This window comes from Netta rufina, assembly GCF_964035555.1.
Source record: "Netta rufina genome assembly, chromosome: 11".
NCBI lineage: Eukaryota > Metazoa > Chordata > Aves > Anseriformes > Anatidae > Netta > Netta rufina.
Window position 1 is genome coordinate 2436364 of NC_140134.1, and position 23002 is coordinate 2459365.

The following is a 23002-nucleotide window of genomic DNA, read 5'->3' on the forward strand; positions in this document are numbered from 1 at the left end:
GCATGACCAATTGACTTTCCTTCTTTTGCAGTCTGCTACTGAGATTTCTTTCCTAAGGACAAGCTTTTATACCAGAAGGTTAATTTGCAAAGCAGGTTTTCAGACTCAAGCACTGGCAGAAAATAAGCATGAATGTTACAGACTTAAACACTGAAATACAAGTATTTAGAGGGTCCAGCGGGATAATCTGTTTATATTAAATTGAACATGCTATCCTTTTGGGACAGAACTATTGCAGAACTTGGCAAAGTCCATTTTCATTTTTGAAACCAAAATACGTTTTCTATTTAAACATTGCGTGATAAGTTTGCAAGCCTGATTCACATTCAAGACAGTCCAAAAACTGTGGATCAGTTTCTGGTTACTCAATCATTTTCTGTTTTTGAACAAGCCTGTCTAGTGTTCCTCATGAAGGGCAGCAGTAGTATTTCAGGTATTAATTCCCTTCTGTTTGGAGAAAGGGAAATTTAAAATTTGAAGTGATGCTAGAAAACATTAAAGGAGGTGCTTTGTGTTTGCGGATCTCTACCATTGGTATTTATGGTTGAAGTTACTGCAGGAAAAGTAGTAGAAATCTTTTGAAGGTGGGTGCTTCTGTATGGAAACACTGCTGTTTTTCTCATTATTGACTGTTTTTCTGATTATTTTAATATAGTTCATTGACATATAAGTCCGTATCAGAATATAGTTGTTCATATACCTCCCATACATGTGCAAAGCTTTTTTAGTATGTACTGCGTGTTTACTTCTAACTAACAAAAGAGAGAAATTTATATAAAAGTTATGCTAGATAAAAAGACACAACTAAAGAGTAATTAAAAGAATATGTACACGAGGATTTATGACTTCTCTATTAAATATATTATCTGTGATATTTGTTACGTATGTAAAAATGTCTCAAATTTTATTCTAAAATTAGCATGACAGATCTATCATTGCTGGTGCCTCCTAAAGCATAGTGTTCTTCAAATACCATTATATTTTTTTCAGTGCCAGTCCTGTGGGTGCTTCAGGAGATACGAGTATCTGGCTCTGAACACAGCTGCATGGCTACTAGTTCCTGATCAGCATGATTAGCTCCCTAATACTACATGCCAGCATTAAAAGTGAGGCATGAAGTGGACTGCAAACTCTTTGGGATGCATTTAGTGAGGAGTGGAGGAAAAAAGGATGAAAGGAGGGTGTCAAATGATTGGTAACCTCCGGTACTGTCACCATGACAGCTCAGAGCTGAGCCAGTGCTGTAAAACCCACCCACGAAGCTTGGTAAATTCTTGGGCACTTAGCCCACACTGAATTCTGCTTGGGGTGCAGTTCTGTCAGTCCATGTATGTTTGTGTACAGGAACTGCAGACATACCTTTGGCTGAAGCCTTACCATTGGCTTTGTTCTTAAAGAATAGCATGAAAATTTCACTTTATTTTGGAGATACCAGAAGCAGGTCTTTGGTTCCAGCAACTCAGCAGAAAGATTCTCTTTCTAAGTGTCAGATAATTGCAAGCCTGAGCCTGTCAGTACTTGAAACTGAGATTGTTTATTTTTTCATTGTTAGGAACATTTTGGTCTTAATAACCCAACTGGAATGAATTGTCTGCTAGATGGAACCATCCCTCCAAGTTCTGGTCTTTCTAGCTCCAGTGCTTTGGTGTGCTGTGCAGGACTCGTGACACTAAGAGCTAATGGAAAAACCCTCTCTAAGGTAATTTACTGTAAAACACAAGAGTGTCAGCAGTAAAATTCTACGTAAAATTAAATATTGTTAATGCCTGTAAACATTAAAAACACGATACAATTGTTTTTGCAAAGAGTTGTTGGATATAAACTTAAGATATTGCACAATTGAGCAAACATCTTTGGCCAAATTTTGGCAGGATTTGATTTTGGCAAGAAAACAGGCTTACATTAAAGCTGAAAAAAAGGAGCGTTATTGTAAGCCTGTGTTTTGGCCAACCATGAGGTCCATGCCTGGACCAGATGTGCTATTTGCAGGCCAGGACTGAGGATATATGTGCTAAAGCATGTGGACCACACCCCCGAGGCCTTTACCCTCTCCCTGAATGACTTTTCATGGCTGCAACAGCATAGCATCTGTTGGAGGCCTGTGGAACAATTTCTTGATAAATTATATAATCAGCACAAAGCAGAGGTAAAATTCTTCCATCTGACTCTTCTTATTCTTTTCACAGTTTTTTTGGAATGAACATACTTATAATCCAAAATGTATTCCTCACTTTTTTAAACAAACATTAGTCTAAAAACAAACCCCAAGTATGTGACCTGTTACCAACACAAGTGTTAGCAGAACTTGGCTTGTGTAATAAAAAGTTCTGGAGGAGTCATGGTCCTTGAAAGTGCTGTATGGGAATGAAGTTCTCTCCAGTAAAAATGTCTGGTTAAGTGAAACTAGGATCTTAAATTAGAACATTGTCAGGAAGAGAAAAAAACAAATCTAAATGTGACTGTTACACATATTTGTGCCTATTGTCTAATTAAGTCAGACATTCCCACGTTGTGGTACAAAGCCAACTTGAAGTGGTACATGGTGATGGCAGCTGTTAACAGTGCTTGTATACAAGCACTTATCGGAGCCATAAGGTAAACAGCTCCACACAGAAAGCTTTTTCTGATCCATTGTGGCTTGCTCCTCGATGTTGCTGCAGCTGCAGCAATCTGCTCAACAGTAAGTTCTCCAAGCCACATTGCACAACTCAAAGTGCTTCAGGAAGGTATCAAGCAGGGCTAAGGCAGCAAGAAGCAGGGTTGGCAAGGTGCACTGGCTTTCCAGGGAGGAGGATGTGGCTACAGTCATTGTCACCCTGCTTTGTGTTGGTGCAGCGTGTGGTCAAAGGCTAAGTAAGGGACTGGGTGTTTAACAGAGGCTGTAGTTTGTGAGGTGAGACATAGTGCAATGGTAGAGGAAGACATGGAACTGGGGACCCCGGTTAGATGAGTGCAGCTTTGCAAGAAGAGGGTTGGAAGTGACAGATGTGCTTCTTTATAGTATAATTGTGTACCTGGCTTGCCAAGAAGCTTTTGGTTTTGCAGAGATGGTCTTATCACACAGGTCAGCACCATCTCTGATGGTGGTAACCAAAAGAGCTAAGCTGGGAAACTCCTGATCAAAGTCACTGGAGTGCGTGTGTTCAGAGAGTATTGGGTATCTGCAAAACCCATAAAACTGGCAGAAGTCAGAAAACCCAAGTTTTACTAGGTAGTAGAAATCTGTAAGTGGAAAACCAGAAGCCAGGTTTTCATTATTCCAAGAAATACTGCTTTCTCCCAAGAATAAATGATACAGTGTGTATCTTGAGGTAAATTTACGCATGGCTTGGGAGTACTGGTTGGCATTATGCCAGACTTTTTTTCTGAAGAAAGGTGCAAAACTCTTTCAGCATTTTTATAGAAACTTGTGGAGGAACAAAAGAAAGACAGAGACTCTACTGAATGTCTTTCCTTCTCCTCGTGTGTCCTGTTCAATCAAACCAAAATTCCTTCTGCTTGCTGGTTGGAAAAGGTGCTGAAAGTTAATGTTGTGTCTCAAATATAGCTGCACAAACACAAGAGACACAATTTCACATTTTTGCCAGGAACTCCAGCTGTCTGCAGCCAAGTATTTTGCACTTGTGATGAAAAATGAGCAATTAATGTACAGATGAGAATTCCCAATAGCCAACACAGGAGCAGTTAAGAACATGTCCAAGATTTTGTGTGCTTGTACAGACAGAGACACCTGGTTGTGCTGGGTAAGACAGAGGATGGCAGCTCTGTAGACTGATTACTGTTGTTTAGGCTCAAACTTTTCCCAAATCTGTTGTGTTCTTGGTTAATTTATTATTTAGTGTTAAGAGACCTCTTATGTCTAGCCAGATCCAGGTTTGCTGTTGCACTGAACTTCTGCTTAGCCCTGTGGAACTGCCTCATATAAGGCAGTGTTAGTCTGAGTATAAATTACAGTAATCTAGGCATGTGAGCCCTCAGAAGTATAAAACGTGCTCTCGTGACTTCTTTACAGCTCCTAATGCAGCCTTTGCTGGTGTCAAGTGGTATCTGTGCAGGATCTAGTAATACTGGCTGTGTATCAGCTGGGAGCTCCCCCATGGCAGGGAAAATTTTAGCTGAACAGAAGTAGGGGTATTCCAGATCCTTTCTGCTAGAAAGCAAACCAGGATCTTACATTTTTAGGGCTCTGGATATTTGTTTCTGTTTAATTTTAAGGAAGAAATAGTCACTTATCTTGTCTTGTCACCCCCATCTTTTTTTATTATTATTATTTTTTTATTTTATTTTTTATTTTATTTTCAAACGCTTAGATTTGCAGAAGTTGTAAATGGTAGCATTTATAAGTAACAATATTTGGTCATTAGAGTAGGCTGTCGTGGTAATTTTATGAGAAAAGATTGACTTTTTACCCCTCATTAGTCTGATGGACTTTGCAAAATCTTAATACTATGGGCTGTAACAGCAGGACAGAAACTTTTGGCTTTGGAATCAAATTTGGCTGAATGGTAGGGCTTCTGTAGCCAAAGGTATGAAAAATTGACCTTTTACTGAACGGAACATTTATCTGTTTTGCTTCTGTGAAACTGTTTTTATTACAATATTTGCGTGCTCTCTCTTTCCTGATAAATCTATGTTTAAAATAGTAGCTGTAGAGTAAAAATTGCTGAAATTTAGAGCTTTTGTGAGATAACACTTCCAGTGTGATGTTTGGGCCTATGAGATTAAGACACCAAAAAAAAAGCCAAACCCCTAAACGAAAAATACTGTACAAACATAGTTAGAATTTCATGGTGGCTTGATTTAAAAATAGTTTGTGTTTTTTTTTTTTTTCCTGACGTTGAAAACAAAATCAGGAAAAAAATATGCTCTCTAATTATTGTGTGTAGCAGTCTGCAATAGGGCATTGTTTCAGTTTGCATACAGTATTTTTTTAAAAACCCATCACACACATACACAATAGTTTAGGGAAAATACTAGTTCAAGACAATTCAGCCAGATGTGCAGTGCTAACCAGTTGCAGCAGTACAACAGCATTGAAATAGCAAGATGGAAAATTTAGAATGCGATCCTTAAAAAGAATCCATTTTTCTTCTCCAAACAGGATACCAGTGTAAGACTCTGCTGGCATCTCTCAAAGAACAGCAATGCTCAGTATTAGCTTTTGATTTTAAAGTGATTTTTATTTTACTGTTACAAAATCAATCTTTTGTACAAGTTTTCATCAGGAAAAGATACTTTTTGTAAAGGAAATGGAATAATGCTCTAAATTGTCCCAGCTTTGTGTTTCATGGTAGGAATTAATAAGTACAGAAAATCATTTAGTACATTTGAATAACTATATTTACTTGAAAGATGTGATGATAGTGTTGCTGTCCAAATGTTAAATCTTGTGGTACTAAGTTCTCTTCAGCCACCCTAATATTTTTTTCTGTTGCTCAAGACTGGGCAGCTGTGCACATACTTATTGGCAAAAATAGATATAAAGCCAATAGGGTTTATTTAATTTAATTTGAAATGTTGAGCATAGGAAGTTAAATTATATTATAAGTTAGACAGAATTTTGATTAAAGGACCTCAGTCTAATCTGTAGTGGCACTGAGTCTATGGGCTTCAATATTATCACACTACAGCTCAGTTGAATTGGAGTGTGGGATTGTCAAAACATTCAACGTTGTCTTGTATTTAAGCAGCTACACTACATGGTAATGTCATTGATTTCAGTGGGAGAAAAGAGGGACCAACATGAATCACCTCTACTTTATTTCTGAAGCCTGTATATGATAAGAAAAGGACATGAATTGGTTACTTTACCCCTTCCTGATAATTTTCCTGGTATGCAGTAGGGCTTTAATATTTGACAAGAAAATCTGTGAGTAGTCATACTGATAGTGTGACTTTGAAATTATTAATATATGCTGGTAATTCTGATTAGGATCGTTTTATAATATTGCTGCATCAAAAATGTTTGATAGATTCATGCTCAGATGATTTATGTAAGAACCTCAGGTTGCTTACACAGAAAATGGTACCTAGATGCTGTATTTTAAAGTACTTTTAATATTGAGAAATGTTAAAAATCCTTTCTTTTCCTATGGAATTAAAACTTGTGGTTTTTTAACTTGTTAAATTTGACTGTGTGTTTGTAATCAAGGGGAAACTGAGTACTTCAGAGCAACAGTAATCAAAGGCCATAATCTCTCATCAACCAAATTGATAACCTTTTATTTGAGTATGTTAGAGGGCAGACGAAGTCAAGCTAAGATTGCTGTGGTTATGAGGACATTCAGATGCTATCTGACAAATTCTTTCCTATTTCTGAAAAAAGTAAGGATAATTACCTTGCAAAACATATATGAAGTTTAGCTAATTGGGATTTTGTATGCAAACTGGAAGCAGATGGTAACTTTCTGCAATCTATCCCTAGTCAAGACTAGATATTAAAAATAAGGATATTCCTAGTCGTAGAAATAACCTCAAAATTTGGGCATAATTTTATGCCCTAATAAATGAAACATGGTGCTGTATATTTCAGAAGTTATTTTCATGCATATATATATATAATAACATATAAAACATGCAAAGATAGAAATAAAAGATCAACATCTAACTTAACTTTAAATGTGACTTAAGTGATGGAAAATGTTTTTTTACTCTTAGATGCGTGTTCTCACTTTTCAGTCCTGTATTCTGTGAACCCCAAATGATTTCACAGAAAATCTCCTGGGTGCTAAACTTGCCATAAAATTACCAACGTTCTGTAAAGAGAAGTAACAGAGTCTGACTTTTCAGATTAAACCAGAGAAGGCATTAATGAAATTGCATTGCAGAGCCATTACTGTATTGCTGTAGAGAAACTAAATGTACATGCAGGACTTTGGGCTCAATAGATCAATAGATATTTAAATACTCCAGTTAGTTAAATATGCATGCTGAATAGCTTTTTGAAGCACTGAAAATGACAGTCTAAAAATAACTCTCGTTAATGAATTCTTCTCTTCGTAGAGCTTCCCTTCATGAACGGTAAACTTTAAAACGGGATTTTTTTTTTCCATTTTGAACATTAGTTATCACTATTCCTGCCTTGTTATACATAGAAAATCTAGCATGTTTAACTTTGGCTGGAATGAACTTACATAAAACCACTGAGGTAGATGTAATTTAATACTATCATTTTATAGAGAAGGCTGCTTTATTTTGGTTGCTGTCATTCTGGATTTGTATATATCAGGTTTCTGGGTAATGTAGAGTAAGCTGTTCCAAAAAAGTACTAAGCAACACTAATTCTGTTTTACTAAGAAATATTTGCCTGTCTCCTACTCACTAATTGTCTTACTCTTTTAAGAGGTTTAAGCTTACACAAGTTTACTTCTTTAAAGGTCTGTGTGAGATTGAAAGGGATTGATCAGTGGTATGGAACATATTGACAATGACAGTTATATAGGGACAAATTCTGTCACAGTTCACATACTGTCCAGACCCATTGCACTGAGTGAAAATCAGAGCAGTTGGCCCTTGGCCTCTTTGTGAGCAAGGGGACTATTGAAGTCGAAACTCCCTTGTCTGTTCTCACTTAAATAATACCTTAGGAGGTTGCTATTTTTAGGAAAACTTCTGTAAGTGTTTTTTTGTTCATTTTTATTACACATTTTATTACACATTTTATACCTAAATATCTTTGCCTGTCTAAACCTTCATAGTCATTATCAATAATATCAAAATGAAAGAAACTAAAATAAATGATAAGACAGTAGAGAATCATATAAGCTGTACTGGGTGGTTCGTGAGTTGTCATGCTACTGAAGTATCAGGGTATAAAAGGTCAAATGTAATACAATGGTGGATTGTGCCTGGAAATAGAGAAATACTCTTCTATCAGTTCTTCAGCATTTTTGAAATATTCATTTGAAAATGAAAACCTGAGTTTTAGGTGTTTCATATTGAAAAGTAAACATACAGTGAAAAATACACACTAGTGAAAAGTATCATTTTACTGACAATCCACTTTTTCCATTAAAAAACAACAAAATAAGGTAACATGATGCAGCGCTATTGATGAGGGCTTATTACAAGTAATCTCTCTATCTAGAGTAACTACACATAAGGCAACAAATAATAAAAAATCACAACCCTTCTTTGTCAGACTAAATTATATCTCCACTAATATGATTTCCCAGGTTAGACTTTCTGCATGCTGGATAGGAAACCTTGTGGCTCAAAGATAAAACAGGTTTAAGTGTTAGTAATTTCTTTCCTTGTAACCCAAGATTGACTTGCTCCTTATCAGGGAGAACCTTAAATTGTTTCAAACAAAAAGCAGAAGTAGGTAGTAGAGCTCTTAGATCAAAGGCTAGCCTATGCCTGCACATGGGGGCCAGTTGTTTGATACACAAAATGGTAAGTGCTGCCTCCTGCAATAGGATACATTCTGAGCATAATTTAGAATTAAGCTTCTGAAAAGAGTGCAGAAGTAAGGAGCAGCCTGAAGAAGGTTTTGTATATTGTTAATTTTCGCTTTGTCCAAATGCTCCAACTAAAGATGTCTAAAACCTGAGTTGAGTTTTGAAACGCTTAAGAGACAGCAGCTTCCTTGGTAGGTTATTGCTTCGTTTATATTTCTAAATGCCTAATTGCTTATCAGGCAAGTGAGTGAAATGTATGCACTGAGATTTGACTCCTAATGATGTTGCTTTGTATTGTTTTATTCTCATCTCATCTCAGGGATATTCTCATTTATTGTGCTGTATCTTTTATATTGGATAAACAACAAAAATGTTAAACTTAGTATCTCATGTGATTCCCTGACACTAAACATCCCCCACGCGCACACAGCCAATCTGGCATGTGTACTTGCCAACAGATATAAAAGTACTGCTTGTGTTTGTATGTATCATAGCTGGTCTGGCATTCAAGAGCTACAATATTTAGTGTTTCCTGACAGATCAGCAGGGAGATTTCAAGGTTTAACTCACTACCAGCTATTATTACTGTCATGTTTTGCTCGTCCCTCTCATGTGCTCAGAGCCTAAACAAACTAACTATACAAAATAGCTCTAGGTCTTGCTAGACTAACTTTCGATATTTAAGTTTCCATTCCCTGCTTATTATGGCTCATGTTTACAGCCTTCACTGTGGTCTGCAGAAAGTAGCAGTGTGCTTCACCCATGCCACTGCAAAACATGTTTAGCAAATGGATTTTGCCATGGCTGACGTGGTTGCATAGCCTGTCCTGTTGACTGGAGTGTCAGGACAGTAACCTCAGTGAAAGGGGTGGAAGAGTTCAGGTTCCTAACTGGTAGAGGCTGCATTGCTGTATGTACCATATGAGCCACTATTTTGTGGCTTGTTTGCCACATAAAGATACAATAAATAAATAAATAAATAAATAAATAAATATAAAAAATATATGTATCTTTTTGTATATATATTGTATATTTGTATATAAATATAAATATAAATAAATAAATAAATAAATAAATATATATATATATATATATATATATACAAAAAAGATACAAAAGATACAGTGAATTTTTCTCCGAGATAGTCTTAGAAAAGCTGGAAGTCTGCCTCTGTCCTTTCTTACAAACCAAGATAATTAAACTGGAAAAGGTTCAGGTAAAAAGCCACAGGGACAATTAAAGGTACAGGATGAACTCCATAAAAGTAAGCTAGGACTCTTTGGAAGAAGGAGCTTGAAGAAGAGGTGAGAGATAAATGATAAGGTGAAACGATTAATGCAATTGGTATAGTGAATGGGAATCAATTGTTCATTACCCCTCACAATGCCAGAGGGTATCAAATGAAGCTAGGCAGGTGTATGTTCAAAACATACACGGGAGATGCTTATTGTCCGAGAAGTTGTGGAAGTCCTTGTTACTGGATGTTCCACATGCTAAAACTGTGAATGGGTTAAAGGGGAGTCTGGACAAATTCATATACATGTATAATAAATCCATCATTGGTTTCTAAGTGTACAGAATTCATGTTCAGCTCAGGAAGCCGTGCATCAAAAAAAAATGTTTTGGGGAAATGTCTTCTATACTTGGCCTTTGCTCCATACTAAGAGGCTACTTTCTGTTATAAGATACAGAACAAGATGTGGCTTTGGTCTGACCTGCTATGTCTCTTTTTTGTTAATATAGTCTACATTTTTCTATAATTTTATTCTGACCCAAGACTTTTAATTTATTTTATCTAACTGACAACCTGTTACTTACTCAGGAGTATTATATATACCTCCATTCTTGGCTTGGGTTAGGATTTAGGGTGGAGGCAATTTGAGGGTGGGATGAAATTGAAGAAAACATATCCTGGTGTTTGAGCTTTACTTTTTGAAGTATGTTAAATGTATCACTTTGCTTGTTCAAAAATGTAGGTGATGGCTTAGGACTTACTGTCTTTACGATAGATGTTCTTCACAAATGATGTCCTAGTGTAGCCTGCCCTGTTGGAACAACTTCCCTGGAACAATAATAAAGAAATTTGGAGGGCAGTAGCATATGTGGATCACAGATAGCTGGGACATCTAATTAACGAAATCATTTGTTTTCTAGTTGTAATGCTGCTGTTCAAACCCCTTTGTACTTTGATTTTGGTATCGTTTTGTACCACTTTTCATTACCATCATCTTAAAATGATTTTAAACCCATTCTGCAGTGGTTTCCCTGAGACCATATTCTTTGGAGAAATAAACTGCAATACTGGAAAAAGGGAGTTTTTTGAATTCCTACTTGGGCTTTGTATGACTTTGAACAAATCATGTAAATATCTGTACTGTATCTAAATTGAAGATAACAGCAGCCTTATAGGAATGCTTTTAAAGTAAAGTATGTAAAAATCTATGGAGACTTAAATGATGATTTATTAATGTTTTTGAAATAGTGCTTTAGGGATGGCATGAGACTCACACTCATGAGTCTCAGGTGCATAAAACTATTTATATTTTGTGATTAGCAGAAGGTGATCTTACATATGGATCATAATTTAAGGGATGAAAGTGTAGTCTATGTGCAGATGGGGTTTAGTCTTTCAATGCTATTTCCCATAGTGAGTCATGAAGAACAAATGTCTCCTTTCACGTAGCTCTGCAAGAACACCTGTTTAGGGCTTATTTCTGCTGCTGGAGAACTCAATGGGAATGATGTTAGTTATTCCTGATAGTTGTACTTTTAGCCCTACTGAGGAGTGGCTGGCAGCCTCTGAACTTAACTGCCTGGTAGGTGATGCCACAGTGGAGCCCGGGGTGAGGTTCCCCTAAACCTGGCTATGAGAATGCTCCGAGTTAACCCTGCAGGAACCACGGTGTAGCCAGGGGGAAGTAAATGCTGCATTCCAAGGTACTGTTCAGACATACACTTGAGATGTTGCCAAACTGTGCAGTGAAATCTGGGATCTGAGAAGCTCAGTATTTTCACAGGTGAGACAAACCCTGTCATGAGATGCAAATAACAGATGATTCATACAGGTTGTGCCTTAAGGGGCTTCTATGTGTTGCATGTTGAATGGAAACAAGGTATTGCCCTGGGACAGGCACTCATTATCTCCTTTTATTACACTGTTCTAGCAATTTTTTCCTTTGCGTAGTTTTATGTCAAAGCCTTAAGCCAGAGAACTCATGTAGCAAAACGTTTTTTCAGTTTCTAGTAATGAAGTCACATATATTTACATCATTATCATCTAAGAATCCCAAGCAGTACTTACTAATTACCAAGAAGGGGAAGATACTTCTAATTTTATTGAGGAAACAGAGTGATGATGAGTTAAAGGGGCTTTCCCTGAATCACAAGAAACTTAATGTGGAGCTAGAAACTGAGCCCAGACCTTCTGACATTCAGCTCACTGTTTCAGCCATATGACCGTCCTTTTCCAAGTATCAAATATGTACACAAGGCTCTCAATTTAGTCTTCACATTAACTTCCAGTGCAATAATTCAGTTCCTCTGACCTTCGCCCTCTCACTCGTTTTAGCAAAAAGGCAATCATTTGCCCATTTGTTTCAATAGTAAGTAGAAACTGTTTTATATACAGATGATGCTTTCCCCTCCATTCACATGCTTCTCATCCTAGTATTAGAAGGCCAGCCTGTGTCAGCGAGGGCCTGTTTAAATTAGAAACCAAATCATGTTTCAGGGATGCCTTGGGCTGTCTTGTGGAGAGGGTTCTTCTCAACCCTTGCCAGTTACTACTTGGTGGTCCTGCCAATCGTTGCTGAGTTTCAAAACAAAAATTGCTCAAGCTCAGGCAGCGCTGTTACCCAGCGTACGCAGCTGGACAGCTGGTGAGCTGGGACGAAGCAGGGCCCAGCGCTTAACCAGGCACAATTCACCAGACCATGTAAAGGGACGGGGGAGTGGCACTGTCCTAATTGCTAACATTCCTCCTCTGCAAGACTTCTGATATTTATTTAATAAGCCCAGGCTCATAAAGTCTAAATGATTTGAGCAATCAAGTGGTAGCTGATTTGTATATGGAGATGACATGCAGTCAGACTAAGTGAAGGGTGAAATGCTCAACTTCTGACTTCTGCAAAGTTTTATCTGGCAATTGCAAATGAAATAATACCTCAGGCAGCTGTGCCCAAGAGTGTAACATACAGTGAGAGTACCTAGGAGCTCTACTTCAGGCCAGCTTTGCAAAGCCACAGCTCCTATTTAAGTGTGCATGACCAGTGTGCTGGCATGGTCTTTCCAGCCACTGTGGAGACGTTCCTGTTGCTGCCAGTGAGTAATATTCATGAACTCCAGTGTGATGTCTCCTGCCAGTGGCAGCAAAAGTCAGAGCTGTGGTATTGCTCAGTTCTCAGAAGGGTGAAAGGCAGGTTCAGCAGAACTGTCTGGAACACGCCTGCATTTCTACAGTTCAGCAACAGATGTTTGTAAATGGGCACTCCTTCAAATGTAAAAAGGAGTTCATTGAGAGAAAGGAGTTCATCGAGAGACTGCCACATGTGAGAGTTTGTTCTTTCTTTCTGTGGGACTGTTGCTGAGAGTTTTAGCATTAAGTGGGGAAAAAAAAAAAAACAGCATTACATTCATTAGCATTTCATTCAGAATTATTCCCAATTTGTAGTGAAACAGGGACACATGGTAGACTTCCAGGTTCAAACTGGAAATGGACTTAATGCAGTGGATGTGGGACGAGAGAGGAAGAACAAATTTTGAGGAACCTGTTCTTCAGTAAAAGGCACTGGCAGATGTTTTTTTTTTTATTTTAAAAATAATCAAAATGAACGATGTTCCTATATGTTACATATATTTATATATATAAAAGAAGTATTATCTCCTTTTCAGCTCATTTTTAAAATACACAAAGGAAAAGCAGAGTAGAAAAGGAGAGTATTTTTGCTGTTTGTTCTTTCTATTTTCTCTCATCAATGGTGTTACAAGTGGCCGTTTACCCTATACAGCACCCATATAAGCTGAACAAACCCTTTGGTCTTTTCACCTGTATAACAGGATCCACTTAAACAGAAACACCAGCGTGGGTCTCTGATGACAACCTAAACTCCACTGACGTTTCATTCAGAGAGGTAGTTTGCATAGTTCTAGAGTAATTTGTTAATGTTCTTTTGATAGCTTCTGCTTATCAGCCTGAGGCTTATTGACCATAACTGTATTGTGAACTGAGTAAATTGGTTGTTACTGTGTTTGCAAGCAGTTCAGCCTGATTACACTGATGTAGGCACCATTTTTACAACGTTGTCTCTGGTGCCATTACAGAAATTAAGCAAGCAAGCAGGCAGGCACACTGCACATACCTTGTTCTTAGTATGGTGATTTACTGCCTCTATCTGCTGCCTTTTACAGTTGTGTACTGGCTAATGTCCCTGCCCCGCTGCTTAGCTGAAGTCATGTGGTGCTACATCCGCAGTGTGGAATCTGAATCTGACTTTGCTACCAGACTGAGAAACAGGCTGCAACTTTTCTAAAGTTCTTTTCTCATCTTTCTGTGGTTACCTTGTGCTTAGAAAAACAAACTGGTAGGGGTTATGGTGTGAGGACATGTATACTTTTGACCTACTTCCTTTTGAGAAGTTTATGTTCTTCAGCCATTCTCCATGGCTTCTCTGTGTTCTGTTTTGACTTGGCCTGATGGCTGAAAGCTTTCCTGTAAATTATTACTTTTGACAGTTATGATAGTGATATTCCACACTCCCATAGTATCCTCTGACCTGCAAGTATCAGAATGCACAAAGATATGCCTAAAATGTCACAAAAGAATGTGAATCACATATAATTACAAATGATGTCAGATAAACAATGTAAGTGGAGTACAGTATCTCAAAGCGAACTGACAAGCACCACTGATTAGAGTATTTACAGTGAGAAAGAGTTTCTGAGTTAGCTTCAATCCATAATTTCTGATTATTGAGTTAGTGTATTAAAATAGTATAAAGTATCAATTTACCATCATTCTGTAAGCTAACAAGATAAGTACATATATGGATTCAACTAATAAATCATCAAAATATTGGCTATTGGGGTGGGGGAGTGTGAGGCAAATAAGGAAGGTGGGACGGCTACCAACGTCAATCATCTAAACAAAGTTACTCTGGAAAACGTCTGGCTGCAGTGGGTCTCGTGGAGGCTGCATAGTTGATTCTCTTTTGCTTCAGAACAAGAGGAAAAAGGGGACATGTGGCATCCTGGCTGATACCAGCTTATACGGCTTGGTGTGTGAGAGAGAATGGTCTCACAGCTCTGCCATTTATCTCCTTCATTTTCTCACTAGTTCCTATGTAAGCAGTGTAAAAGTATCATCATTAATCTTGGCTGAAGGTTCACATTTATTGTTTTTTCAGGTGGAACTTGCAGAAATTTGCACAAAGAGTGAACGTTACATTGGCACAGAAGGTGGAGGAATGGACCAGGCAATCTCTTTCCTGGCAGAAGAAGGAACTGTATGTGGATCTTTCTGACCTAAACCAACAATGTGATATTCGTTAATGTAAATGATGTCTTCATATCTAGCAGAAAGACAAAAAAATAGAATAACTCAGCAAGCAGGATAAGCACCATTGCAAACAAAACAGGAGTTATATGTATAAACTTGTGCACAACTGGGTACAACAGGTTTGAAAGAATAAGATGGTGAAAAGTAGAAATGGAAGGAAGAAGAAAAGAAAAGTTGTGGGGAAAGATGCACCCTAGAAGAGCTCCAGGTTTCACACTATGTGGCTAATTGATCACTGAACTTAGATTTCCCATATAATGAAATCTGAATGGCTGGTATGCCTTGTATTCAGTGCAAATGGGATAATTATTATAAAAATGCTTTCTTGAAACTTCTTATAACCAAAGAGTTCTAGGAAGTTTTGCCAGGTCAAGTTAGAAAGACAATGGAGATTTTTTTTTTCCCCAGTTTTGGTAATTCCAGACAATTCTGTGGCTGAATTCTGATGTAGAAGGTATTTAGCTGTCTTAAACATGGTGACAGAAGGTGGACTAGCAATGATACACAGGACCTGCCAAGTTATGCATGAGTGTTCGCAGTGGAATTTACAATGAAGTTCATCCACTGTCTCAGAGGGTGCACAGAACTGTGAACATTCAAACCTAAAAGGTGTCAAAATACATTTACTGAAATGAATGCAGCTTTTCATGGGAGACCTTTAGTCTGCTTATAATCTGTTTGAAGTGATTTTATATCTCTACAGATTTTGTGCTTTATTGCCATATCTTGGATGAGCTTATACAGAAAATAAACTATTTCCTAGAATTACACCAAATGTTTAGTGCCCTCATGACACATTTATTTTCGATTTCACATCACCTGTGCCTACTCTGTACCTTTCCTTCATGCTTTATACTGTTAGTATTAAACATGCGGCTACACTAATGCTGAAGAAAGTTGCATATTTTCCTGGCATACACACAGAGGATCTTATAAGTGGAGACTTTTCAGATACATATAGGTGGTGGTCAGAAAAGCAAAGAAAATGGTAGAAAAGATAAAAAAAAAGAAATCATAAACTGAACACAAAGCATCCTTGCTTCAGTATACTTGCAGCTGAATTCAGCTCTGGCCACCCATGTCAAAAAAAAAATAACATAACTAGAACAATTCGAGCACTGACTGAATAATTTAAAACTTCAGCTTGGAGAAACAGTACCTTTGATGGTGAAATTTTGAAGCTTTGTAAAATACTGAAAGGGTTAGAGAAGGTAAATTGAGAATTCAGTGTTTTTCATAACTGAAGCGCTAATAGAAACACAATGACATTAGCAAGCAGCTTATTTAAAAACAAACAAGGAAGTTGTTTTTCAAAACATTCATTGCTAAATTGAGAAATACTGTACATATTGGACGGCAAAAGTTTAAAAAGGGTTCAAAAAGGATTTTCTTGGATATGCTGATAGAGTACTAGTCTATTTGTGGCTATTAAACATAATAGTATGATGTATATTCCAGTGTCAGTATAACCGCCATAATCTTCCAGTATGAGAAGCTGGAAAAGTATACCAGAAGAAAAGATTGCTTTGTATATGACTTATTTATATATTTCCTCTAAATATCCATTTAAGGCTACTGTCAGACACAGGACACCAGACCAGGTCAGTGGTACATTCTGATCTAATGTAGCAGTTCCTAAAGGGTATATTGAAATGTAAGCAAGCCTGTCTGTCTTGATAGTAGTTTTGTGACTTGGTCCAGAATCTCAATGGCAGGGAGTAACACACATGCTGTACATAATGTACAAGCAGATTTGTCATTGTTTATTTAGCACTCTAGCTGCTCAAGGAACTCTCTGGGGGTGAACAATGCCAAAACCAGTAAGATGTCCCTGCTTGCAGAGTAACAATCTATTCTAAGGAGCAAAAGCAGGGCACATGATTTACAGCTTACCCCACTGAAAAGCCAGATGTGAGTTTAATCTCTTGATTACATTACATCCTGAATTATTTAATTAATGCATGCCTAGCTTATTCCACGAAAAGGTCACAAAATGTTGGGGACATCTTACATAGCCTGTGTAAGGCATCTGTGAGGCAAGACAGTCTCTTATCTTAGAAGAAAGGAGACAGTAACTACTTTTTATATATCATTTTATTTCATTTCTCTGATTATTGGTATGTAACATGATCACTGTCTCTAGGCAACCCTAAACTTTTGGTAATACTTAGTACCTCAGTGAACTAAATCTTGATTTAGTGGAAAATTAGAAAAGTAAGGGGGAGATGGACACTAGTGTAGGGGAAGTGAATGTGAAGCTGCTTGTTTCTGGTAGCATATACATTAGCTTCAGCCAGGCCTGGTACTTTTCTGTAGATCAAAGAAAAACTGTTGTCTTAAACAGGCAAGAAAAATAGGTTGGGTGGGGTTCTGTGAAACCCTGAAAAAACCCAAAGACTTAATGGAAACATTTTAAAATCCAGCTACAAGGGAAGGGTTTGAAATGTATGTGCAGCTTGGCCAATGAGGTTAAGTCTCTTTTCTTGCTGTTTCATGTCAGTTTCCTTCATTAACTGTCCCTGGATTTCCAAGAGAAAAAACATGCAAATTTGCATATGATTTATAGAACTAAGTGCACTGCTAGCTAGTAGTAAATTAAAACTAACCATTCATTTTTCTTCTGATAGGCCAAGTTGATAGAGTTCAGTCCTCTGAGGGCAACTGATGTTAGACTTCCAAGTGGAGCAGTGTTTGTTATTGCTAACAGTTGTGTTGAAATGAATAAAGCAGCAACTTCTCATTACAATACTAGGGTAATGGAGTGTCGTCTGGCTACAAAGGTAATGTATGGCTTATGTCAAACTCTAATGAAACCTTCATCTAAGTATGTGTTTTTCTCCACTTCTGACCAATCGTATCTTTAACACCTGGCTAGGTGCTACTTTAAGTAGCATTTTTCTTTCCAGAACCAGATACTTCCATCTCTGCAGAAACAGGACTCCTGCTGAGTTTAACGGAAGTGCAGAGACAGTGCCCTTATATAGAAGATTATGTGATTTAATTCTATTTATTTTGTATTATATTTGAATGGAGGGAATATGTCTATTTTTCAGCAAATAAATATTCTCAGTTAATGAGATAGACTGTTTCTAATTAAAGCTGAATAATGATAAATAATGGAAAGCAACCAGTGTGGTCACATGTTTATATGTATATATGGCAGTAGATGTGTATTTTCAAGGATTTAGAGGACATCAAAGCTACTAGTTGGAGGCCTGGAAGTAATATTGGAAATGCTGAATAGCAGCATGCATGTTAGTGTGAAGTTTAAAACAGGCTTGAATCAAACCCCAGCATTTAGGTTGCGCTGCCAGTTTGTAGTTTGCAATTATCTCTAAAACACATGGAATCTGAACATGACAAATCTAAGTTCCACTTTAATTATAGATTTTGCCAACCATACGTTTAGGAATATGTAGATAGAGGGTTTGATTTAAGTCTGTTATAAAAATACAGTGGATTTTTCTTTGATTAAATTAAAGGACAAGTAAGCATAATGATTCAAAATTATACCCAACATAGAGTGCTGTGTGAAAGAAGAAAAATTGGGTCACAAAGTATAGATGAAAGTTTTAAAAAGTGTTGCATGGAACTCCTTGCCACAAAACATTTGGCCAAAGTCTAAGCAACACTCCAATACTCAATCTAAACAAACAGGTACTTTGAGCACCTGTTGGCATAATAATTCCATGAAAAAAATACCATACTTAATGCTAAACAAAAGTGAGAGTTGAAGAAATTATCAGACAAAAGTAATATAAAATATGCTAGTTGGGATATTTTTCCAGGAGGGAAGCTAAACTTCAGGTGACTTTTAAAATGGGCTTTCAACTGGCGTATAAAAAACAGCTGCATTTTAGGTGTTATGTTAGATATTAAAGCTGTTGTTATTGAAGTTATTGAAGGCTCCTATGCCTTTAAGCAAATCAAGTTAAGCGTGATGGTTCTGACATAACTGATAAACCTCTGACTTAGGATAGCTGATCAAACTAACCACGTCTTTTAGGGTCCAAAACGATCTGTTTTAAAAAGCAAACTGTCATAAGTGCATTATGATGTAAGACCTTTTAAAGTATTGTTCCATATGCCAGCTTTGGCAAATTGAATCATAGTTTTTTAAATTGCTTTAAATTACTGAACCTGTGTAGCAAACTGCAAAAGGTGGCAAGGAAGAATGACTTTTTACACTCCTGTTAGCTATGATGCAATCCCTAAATAGGTACCTTCAGCAGATCCATGATTTTAAGTAGACTAACAACATACACCTGTCTATTTTTAAACATATGCTACCCAGATGGAAAGCTGCACACACTATAACAATATGTTTAGCCAGGAAAGATTGTCTTTAGGAACAGGTCACAGTGGGGTGAAGGAGGGCAGGTATGTAAGTGGAAGCAGGGAAGTCTTTTATGCACCATTAAGCTAATGGAATTATGAAATAACATGCAGAGCTTCACAATAATATTTTACAAGAAATGCCCATTGGTAAGTGCCTTACGATGGGCTTTTTTCCCCTCTTCCAACTTAGGCCATTTTCATATTTCTTATTCCTTGCAGAAATCTGCGTAAGTAAAGATACCAATACAACATGTCTCTGCTGGCATTAGTACAGAATGTTTTGATATCAGTCTGTCTTACAGCAAATGAAATCTTGAGCATCCTCACAAAATTGCCTGTCTCTGGTTCTATGCCTTTCCCTTCTAGACAGCTATTTATTTGATTGAGTTTTTTCTGTTCTTGTTTTGTTTTTTCTTCTTTTTCAATTTTTGCTTTAGTCTCTGAGTGCTTTCCTGTACACCATTAAACAGCATGTTTAAAGTCAATTACATTCCTCAGAACATTCTCAGTTCCACAGGAAATTAACATGTACTTTATACCTCAGAACACTTGCGCAGTAGGTGTTGCAGGATAAGTATGCACATTAGTGAATGTTCTGCTATCCCTGTGTTTCGTAGGGTGTGCTTCAGTTCAGTTTCAGCTATAGTGGTGCCAAGAATGTCTGAAATGGGATGCCATGTAGTTAATCAGCCAGTGTGTGTTAAGTGTGGGAAGACACTCAGATGGTATATAGAAATATAAAGTGTAAGAAAATGGTGTTATATAAGGGCTAAGTATCCCAATACTTCTCAGCCTGGCTTTCTTTTATTTAGATTTGTCCCATCATTCACTCTGTATGTTTTACTGTCCAGTTGCATACCGTGCTCCAGTGTGCCTGTGTTGAACAGTAAGACAATAAGGGCTACAGATCCTGTATCCTGACAGTTAAGAGCCAGCTGGATTATGTCCACATCTTTAATCCATCTAGTCAGAGATCATCAAGAAAATATCCAACTGTGGGGATCAGCGCTGGGATTACATTTGTACGTTTAATAGATGGGATTTTTCCCATTTCTGTTCTGTGTCCATTACAATTTGAGGTGCTGCAGCTAAATATTAAAAACAATATATTTAAAAAAATCTTTTTGCCCATAACATTTTTCCCAGTGCTGTTACAATTTAAATTTCGCTATAAACAATACAAAATTTTACACAAAAGCCCTGCCCGCAGGCCTGAAGAGGTCAGTTTCCATTTGGAACATCTGATGTGTAAAACTCAATGTAGTTAGCTCATTTAAAATACAGCATCTCCACTCAAAATAGAGTAGATGGCACAGTGCGTGTGACAAATATTTATAGCTGGATTATCTATTTTACAAGTAAGTAGAAGGACTTTTGTTGCCTTAGAGAGCATTATATTATTTTTTTTCTAAATGCTTAGTTCTATTTAAACTCTGGTAATAAAGTTTAGGGGATGCTGAACGTTAGGATTAAATTACGAGAGGGAAATTTCCATTCATTTAGCATCTTGGAACAGATCTAAGTTGGTGTCATAAACATGCACCAACATGCACCAAATATTATTGAATATTTAAATGAAATAAGTGAAGCAATAATTGCTACTGTACCTGATCAATAAGTAAGCCAAAATACAAGTGCATTAAATTAACAAAGGTCTACATGCTCAGTGCCTTTGAAAAGCAGTCCAGAAGAGACTTAAGCAGTCTTTCACCAGAAAATTTTCTCACCTTGATTTCTGCGTTAGCCACCAGACACAGCTGTTTCTTTCTCCACCACCACATACAACACTGTTTTAAATGACAGCAGTGTCATATGATTGGGATTTTGATTGGATTTTGTTTGTTCTGCTCTGCTAAGCTTCGTATAAATTTTAGCAAGTCACTAGATGGCACCAAAAGTAGTTAACTTTTATGTGCCGTAATAAAGCACAATTGGAAAAGCCCCTGCAGAAGCGCTATTGGAGGAGAGCAGGAGGTTGAGAATCTATAGCTGGACAGTAGATCTGCTTAAACATCCAGTTCAACATGGATTTGAATGGGAAAAGGTATTAATTCCCTGATTTTGCTGCAATACTTTAAACTCTCTGCAAACATAAAGCCTGATCTGGCATATGTGGAAACTTTAATCTCAATTTAAATGGTGCAGAATTAGAGGCAGTTCGTGTATTTATCAATTCCGTAAAGTGACGTTGGCACATCCCTGCTAATCTGTCACAATAACCACTTAATATCATTCCATCACTAATAACATTAAAAATATTCTACCTCATGGAAGCATTTGGAAAGCTGCTTTGCTCAGGTGTTTTCATTAGGCACTGGGGAGCATCATCACATGCAGCAACCTTCTGGAGAAAAGCCTCTTTGACATATTTCCTTTTAGGGTTCTGGTGTGTTTTTCAATTGCCAAAACATCAAAAAGATACATAACACATGACATCATTATCTGGAGTGGGAAAAACACATTTATCTAGATCTAATTAGCATAATAGCAATCATGTAGGAACAGAACAGATTCTGACCAACACATCGTAACTTTGTAGAGCTCAAAATTTTGAATTTTGTGTTAAAAGAATGTGCTTATTTGTAATTTACCCTAAACACTAGACATTGAGAATGAATACAGTTAATTCTCCAGCACAAATCTTATGCCTACCTACTTTCATATTTTTAGGACTATTATGAGAAAGGTTTGTAGTGACAACAATCATTAGGAAACTGCAGGAGCATCTTGGAAAGATCGATCTCTGTTTTCAATGTTAGAGCAAATTAGTGCAGAAACAGACTTCTTGGGGACTTGCAGTGTTACAATATTTTAGCATTTGTATAAGCAATAGTCTGAATGTGGTTTTGAAATATTAACTATTGTTTGAAGTAATAACATCCATGGAAAAGGATGAATCACTGATTTGATATCACACAATGTCAGTAGGGCTTTCACAGACAATGTCTCAGGTAGGGGAGTGTATGTGTATCTGCCATTCATAGAGCTTTTATATAAAAATATAGCAATTATCTGCTCTGTGTGGATTGAAAGTGGCTATTGATGATTCCCAATTAAGAAGTGAAAAGAACAAATGGGTCTTAAAGCTGCTAATGGACAATTTAATGTTAGTTTTAAACTGGAAAGCACAATATGTTTTATTTTTTAAATCTTAGCTTCTCTCAAAGTCAAAAGGCCTGGACTGGAAAAAAATGTTGAGACTCCAAGATGTGCAAGCCAAGCTAGGAGTTAGCCTAGAGGAAATGCTGACCATTGTCGAGGAGGTATTACATCCTGAGCCTTACAGCACAGAGGAAATTTGTAAATGCCTGGGAATTAGCCTGGAGGACCTCCGCTCTCAGATCCTTAGTCAAAACACGCAAGATGGTAAGCATATATGAAATGGCGTTTTTTACTGCATGATGTTTGTGTTATATAAAATAGTTCTGTATTAATATTAGTAGGTAGTACACAAGTCTTGCCAGAATAGTTCTCCAGAATCTTAGGTGGCAAGATGCTAAATGGCAGAATGAATCACAGAATCACAGAATTTCTAGGTTGGAAGAGACCTCAAGATCATCGAGTCCAACCTCTGACCTAACGCTAGCAGTCCCCACTAAACCATATCCCTAAGCTCTACATCTAAACGTCTTTTAAAGACCTCCACGGATGGTGACTCCACCACTTCCCTGGGCAGCCTGTTCCAATGCCTAACAACCCTTTCGGTAAAGAA

General features: G+C 37.3%; 1 protein-coding gene across 4 annotated transcripts in view; it reads left to right on the top strand.

The window, feature by feature from the left end:
* GALK2 (galactokinase 2) overlaps positions 1–23002 on the top strand; it is a 52093-nt gene that overhangs the window by 10791 nt on the left and 18300 nt on the right. For all 4 annotated transcript variants that reach the window (XM_084293599.1, XM_084293601.1, XM_084293602.1 and 1 more), the window contains 4 exons: positions 1553–1699; positions 14801–14899; positions 17580–17732; positions 22446–22656. In XM_084293599.1, the coding sequence (XP_084149725.1) occupies positions 1553–1699; positions 14801–14899; positions 17580–17732; positions 22446–22656 (610 nt within the window). The remainder of the gene's footprint in view (positions 1–1552; positions 1700–14800; positions 14900–17579; positions 17733–22445; positions 22657–23002) is intronic.